The sequence below is a fragment of the Bombus vosnesenskii genome, unplaced genomic scaffold (assembly GCF_011952255.1).
Source record: "Bombus vosnesenskii isolate JDL3184/JDL3185 unplaced genomic scaffold, Bvos_JDL3184-5_v1.1 scf7180000013348, whole genome shotgun sequence".
Lineage (NCBI taxonomy): Eukaryota > Metazoa > Arthropoda > Insecta > Hymenoptera > Apidae > Bombus > Bombus vosnesenskii.
The window spans coordinates 1698293-1705363 of record NW_022882984.1 but is presented as its reverse complement, the minus strand read 5'-3'; the positions used below and the strand labels follow the sequence as shown (position 1 = coordinate 1705363).

The window sequence follows — 7071 nt, the reverse complement described above, 5'->3', positions numbered from 1 at the left end:
TATGCAGCGGATGAAATTGTTTACCGACAATAGGTGTATTTAAACGCTTAATAACGATAACAGGTAAACGAGTTGGCGATATAAAGTTTAATTAAATACATATTTACCGAACCAAGTTCCTATCTCTTAGCTGAAGCTTGACGTTAAATACTAGCTCTAGTACTCAGTGCGTTAGTATTTTATTCAGTCTCCCATTGTTACCACCCATCCCATCGTCTTTGCCTTTTCAGTTCATCTCGAATGCTCTCGCTGCGTCCGAAAAATTCCCCACCAGTTACATTTCTCCAGCATTGTGCTACCCTGACAAGCTTAGAATAGGAATTCAAGGCGGTGAATGGGGAAAAGCCGAAAGGCACGATCACGCACAATTGCAACGATGGGCGCTGAACGTTTCCACGTAGTTTCGCGGTCGGCTAACTTCTGTCGGCACAGCGTACGGATATCTTGTCGGTAGGTAAGTTGGCGGCCGTGGCCCAGAGAAAAGTGAAAATTTTCGCGCGATCCTGACACCAGCGCCCATAAATTTCCGCAAGAACTCTCGTCGTGGACAAAGCGGCGTGCTTCTCCGCTGCCGGGAACTTTCCAGCTGGTGAAAAAGTGAGACACGCGGGACAGCGTTTACGCGTGGCAAGAAAGGTACCGGGCTGGAGAGGGAAAAAAGTCAGGGAACCGGTGATGAAAGAAGCCATTTTTTCTGCTAGATAGGCGAACTGTTCTTTCCGCAAAATGATATTTCATAATTATCGCCGTCCATTCTTCTGTTTTTCTTCTTACTGTACTTGTAATTGTTGCGGTTGTACAATACGATATGAGCAACGTGTCTTTTTTATATCTTCGATAAGATTGATATAATAATTGAAACGTACATAAGCCGTTGTAATTTTAAACTTTTGCAGCTGTAAAATTTTTAATATCGTCGCAGGTGCTTTAATCGACGGAAAATGTAGTTGGTGCGTTACTTAAAAAAAATATCAGCATTATGGAAGCGGTTTAATGGCCAATTAAAATAGTTTCTGGCACGTTGGAGGGCTTGCAAAGTTTCTTTTTCGAATATTAAAAATTTCAGTTTTCCCAACTCTCGATAATAAAATCATTAACTGTTAATAACAGAATATATAATTATAAAAATCTGAATAATAATAATAATCGTGAAAAATAATATTTCCGCCCGGTTATGACGCTAATAAAATTTTTAAATGCTTCCTATATAACGTATTCGTGAGAATGGCTTTCTGCAAGTTGCCAAATACTTTTCTTTTGCCACTCTATTTAAATTACATTGCGAGTGCGTTGAATACACGATAACGTATTTGCGAATTGTCACGTGAATTATTGATTATACGAAGCACGCAACTATCCGAGTCCATGACGCGGCACGATTTTTCGAAAACGAAGAAAACAATGAACGAATAAAACATATGCGTCGAAACTGATTTGATTTTCCAGCGTGCAGCGCTCATGAATTTCAAAACATTTTCAAACTTGGTGCCGGCTCGCATAGAAAAGTGGATTGCATCAGACCGTACGAAATTCGTCGCAGTGTACTCAAGGCAACGCTGCTCCACGATGAATAATTACGCAATCATCTCGTTGCAACAATATCGCAATAACGTTCTCCGTAACAGTTAAACAGTAATTTCCGTTTCGCGTCATTTGTTATGCAACGTGTCCTAGCCAACGCAATGCATACATTCATTTGCGCAATAATTGCTGAAACATCAACGACACGTTTGGGACAGAAGATGCGACGAATCTAGAATTCCATCCTCGAAAATCCCAAACAATCGTATCACCTTCGAATATCGTGTTTCTGGGTTCGAGACATCGATAAATCAATTACGTATTTAGCTTTTTCAACGCCGAATTCCTTTTCAGCCTGCGAGAAACATATTTTTTCAGACGAGCTTGTAAAGACGAAGATGTTTGTTTGATCTACGAGTTCTACGAAACCCACGTATCCTCGGTGATACGAAAATTAAGAAAAGTATTTTATCTTTACTGTCTGGATGTTTATGCAAATTCATGTTTTTACGAAGAAAACTAAAGCGGTAGAACCTACGTTAACAATTCTACAAATTGGAAACTACACAAGAGCGATGATGTCATAAACATAATTTTCTAAATGTACCTTACAATTTACCATCGTTTGTATCAATTTCTTGGCACGAGTGAAACGAAAAGATTAAGAAGAAGCGAAAACAGATCGGTTCGACGCCTGAGAAGTTGAAACCTCATAACGAGTGTACTATACTTGACACATATATTTTCCATATTTTTACGCATTCCATAAATCTGTACACCTTTAAATTCCCTATAAACTATAAAAATATAACTTGGCAGCTTTGAAATCTGAAAATCTTCCAACCGCGAAAAATCAAACCTGAAGCCTGCCCTTGTCGATCACTGGCGGAGAGAGCACCAACTCTCGCCACGTTTCTCCGCCCATAGTACAGCGAATCGGTCCTCGAGAAAACGAGGAAATAGCATACGGAAAGAATCCTCAAGCCTTTCTTCGTCCTTCCGACGATCTCTCTTGGCAGAAGTTTTTTTCTTAACGATGATCTTTTTACGATTTTTCAGAATGCTGGCAACTCGTGATAAAAAGCGTGAACGTACCGGCGACGGTGAAGGCCGACGACACCGATTACGTGATCCTAGACTGTGACTACGATCTCGAGAACACGCCGAGCAAGGGATTAGTCGTGAAATGGTTCTTCAACACCAACGAAGTGGCTTACCAATGGATATACGGCAGGGAACCTTTGGCTGGAGATACCGCGCGGAAGTACATCGACCTGCAGTACAAAGCCAGCGACGATCCGTACACCAAGTACCGAGCCATGAAATTGAATAAGCCCGGTATCGATCTTACCGGCGAGTACACGTGCGTCATATTCACTTACGCGGACGAGCAGTCTGCAAGCGGCTCCATGGTTGTGTATTGTAAGTATCCCGCTATTTACGGCCAACCGCCATTGATTTACGATCCTTTATGTCGATTTATGCTGGATAGAATGCCAGGCCAATTATCCTTCTACCGGTATGGTTCCGCGATTTTCTTCTTTTTCCTCTCTCTCTCTCTCTCTCTTTTTATCTTCTCTTTTTTAACCTACCATTCACCGTAGCTTACTTCTTTATTCCTCTATTCGATTGCAAACGCGTGTCGCGTCAACGATGAATATCACGACCTCGATTTCTCACTGCCAACAGACGTTGCTTCGCGCCAACGTTACGATAATCGCTCTAATTGTTGGTATTTATTCAGTAACAGATATAATGTAAGAGTTAAACCCATTAGTTACCCGATTACTTGACACGACGGATCAGATGCACCTTCGATAGATGCACCTTGGTATGTTACCAACGAAACAATACATCGCGACTTTAAGATACCCACAGTTAAGGAAGAAATATCCAAATTCAGTAACAGATATAATATAACAGTTAACAACCACCAAAACCCATCAGTTACTTGACACGACGGATCAGATGCGCAGACTAAAAAGACAATGCCCTTTAGATTTAAGCATTAGATTCAACTAGAATCAAACATACTACACACTCTTATAATCCAAGTTACAGTACCACGCCAAAATAATTTGCTTTTAATTGTCAATGAGAATCGATTGTAAAAAGTCTATCAAATAAAAAAAAATCAGTAATAGATATAACATAAGAATTAACAACCACCAAAACTCACTAGTTACCCAATTACTTGACTCGACGGATCAGATCCGCAGACTAAAAACACAATGGCCTTTAGATTTAAGCATTAGATTCAACTATAATCAAACATACTACACACTCTTATAATCCAAGTTACAGTACCATGCCAAAATAATTTGCTTTTAATTCTCAATGAGAATCGATTGTAAAAAGTCTATCAAATAAAAAAAAATCAGTAATAGATATAACATAAGAATTAACAACCACCAAAACTCACTAGTTACCCAATTACTTGACTCGACGGATCAGATCCGCAGACTAAAAACACAATGGCCTTTAGATTTAAGCATTAGATTCAACTATAATCAAACATACTATACACTCTTATAGTGCAAGTTACAGTACCACGCCAAAATAATTTACTTTTAATTGTCAATGAGAATTGATCGTAAAAATTCTATCAAATAAAAAAAAAAAAGAAAATTTTTGGTATTCCACATTGGTATTATCTTAGTATCTTAGCACGTTGGTATCTAGTTATAGCGCGAACAAGATTGCGAAATATTTCCTGTGACACGCGCTGTATATTTATAGAAGATTTGCAGAAGAATTGCAGAAGATCGCAATATTGGCTTGATTTCGTAAAGATTAAACTAGATTTAAATTCTCTTCGCGTGTAATCGGCACACTCAACCACACCGTCAAATATTCAATTCTAGATGATAATATCGACGTCAACAACGCAGATCGAAACGTCAGATTTCAGCTGAGATTATTAATATAATCCACGGATTTATCGATATTTCTTTCTTTTTTTTTTTTCTTTTTTGTATCGAATATGAAATCGGGATAGTGTCGAGTCAGGCGGTAGTTTCGCTCCTCATCCTCCACCATCATTCTCCCGGAAGGATCGATTGTTCCTCGAGGAACCGTTTAAAATGCTTCAAAGAGGAATCGAGCTGATCGGTCAGGTTTCTTCGGCGAGAAGAATATTATCAGCAAAGAACGATGTAATTTCCCTTTTGCCTGTTGTCGTTCCAAGAAGAGGATAATTTTCGGCATAATTTAGGACGCAATGGCGACAGAAAAGAATCGATGACACAGATTCCGATATCCGTTTCGCCGAGAATATCGTCCAGTCAATATCAGCTATCAAAAAGTATCGTTCGAAAAATGGTGTGACGTAAGACACGATAAGACGACAGTCTGTTAAAAAGTTTCCGGAGATGAGGAAATATAATGTCTCATAACGGACATGAGGTAATTCGAGGGAATATGATCCGTTAAAAAAATTGATTAGAAACTTTTCGAATAATAATTTAGTAACTAATAACATATAAAAGATAGTATTCTATAATATTTCGCTATCGTATAACAAATATCCCTTTTCAGAAGATATTTGGAAACATTCGACAATTAATTTCGTTCGTGTATTTGAGGTGGTTGGTGAAGGTGCCCACAAGAAATACTCTTGATGTTCAACAAAAAGGTTTATTAAACTATCAACAGTTAACAATTTACTATCAAAACTATCAAAACTAACTATCAAAATTCTCGAACGCAAATCGTAGGTTAAGGGGTTAAAGTTCATGAAACTTTAGTCTATTAATTCCGTTATTCGCTTAATAACATTCTTGAAGCTACTACGTTTTAGATACTACTATGATTTAATACAGTGATTAAAAATACACCCAAAGCCTCGCCGGGGGCGACCGAAATCACCCTGAAAGTATAATCCAATTTTCGGAGCGCGCAATTTTTCAGTAACGGCTTAGCGTCGACTATCGATGTGGCAAGATTTTTTCTCTTTCTTTTTTCTCCCGTTTTCCCCCCCCCCCCTTTTTTTTTAAATCCTATTGACGCTATTGGAATTCTGTTTTCGCGCGCATTAAATAAAACAAGAATATAAAGAGGAGCGAAACGAAAGAAATGTAAAAATGGGACAACAGAAACGAGAGACGCGACGCTATTGCTCTCGCGACATTGACTTCGAAACTCTGATTGTACACTCGCCGTGAAAAGATATATACAATATATATACAGTAGGAGACAAAAATACGTGGACAGATAATGGAAATAGGTGCAGGTGTTTAAGCAAACGTATAAATATTAATTTCAATTATTTACTATTTTATTTTTTATTTATTATTGCTTAGTCCGTGCCTTTCGGCTTTGGACGAGCTTTCGGCTTTACATCTCGTTTACCTATTTCGCTTTTTGTATATCTACCTCTCCTCTTATCCATTCTATTATATCGCACTCCCTTAATTATTCTGTCTCTAAAACCATGGCAACTTTTGGGATTTTGCCTCCTTCCTGTGCTTCCTTATTGCCGTTCCTCCCCGTCTTGTATTGCCCTTTTCTTCTCTATTATTGTCTTTAGTTCTGTTAGTCTTTCTCCAGTCTCGTTTAGTATTTCAGTTATTTACTAAATAAAACTACAAAGACACGTAAGAAATAAAATTGAAGTATGTGACGATACTACTGCACGATACTAGTTCGGTTATAGTTCATCGATACCCACTTCCACCACCTGTCCAATTATTTTTCTCACCGACTGTAAACGAACGTGTTAAGATATCGCGTGTTGCTTTGTGACGCATGATAAGTACGCAATATTTGTCAAGTCATGTAGCATTTTTACACGCCCCGCGTAGTTTGACGTGACGTCCCGCGAGCTAGAGTGATGTCGCGTGAAATAATTCTTGAAATTGCAACGCCACACGGAACAAAAGGCGCCGCCAGGCTCGATCGAAACGAAACCAGAGACCGACGTTCTCCACAGAGCCCGTGAATTTTTACCTGCGCGACAATAATTTGTTACGCGCGTAATTAGCACCGAAACGGTTTCAATCATAATCAGAGAGTACACGCGTCACGCACGATGTAATTAACCTGGACGATTAAAAAGGATAAAAATGGAACGGGAGTGACGATACTCGCGTCGAGGAGAAATTTCACAATTCACACAAAGAATTATTATAATCCTTAACACGTTGACTGCCGCGCCTGTTTTCAATGAAATCTCCTTCAGGCCACGAATGTGGTGTAGATTATTCCGACCAAATGGTTTCTTATGCCACCACAGTTAGAAAAGGAATCAAATGGTAACGAAAACTTGGCATTCGACTTCTTCTGGGAATTTCTGTTGTAAACGTTTTCACGGTTTACGAAATTGCAACAAGGAAGGATGTAAATATTAGAAGATTTAGAGAATTATTGGCTGCAAAATTATTAGGCTTGTCTGAGAATACAAAAAATCCTTGTCTTACACAGAGTCAGTATAATGTCGCCGTTTGGAAAACATAGTTTGGAAGCGTTGGACGCGCACGCAAACTATGTTATGCAGATAAAAGACGTCGAATTTAAAGAAATCAACCACTTATCGTCCAAATTGTCCCGACC

At 38.9% G+C, this 7071-nt stretch overlaps 1 protein-coding gene across 1 annotated transcript in view; it reads left to right on the top strand.

The window, feature by feature from the left end:
* The first annotated feature begins 1224 nt into the window (after positions 1–1224).
* LOC117236272 overlaps positions 1225–7071 on the top strand; it is a 53781-nt gene continuing 47934 nt past the window's right edge. Inside the window, exons 1-2 of the mRNA XM_033499075.1 lie at positions 1225–1285; positions 2581–2943. Coding sequence (XP_033354966.1) covers positions 1225–1285; positions 2581–2943 — 424 coding nt within the window. The remainder of the gene's footprint in view (positions 1286–2580; positions 2944–7071) is intronic.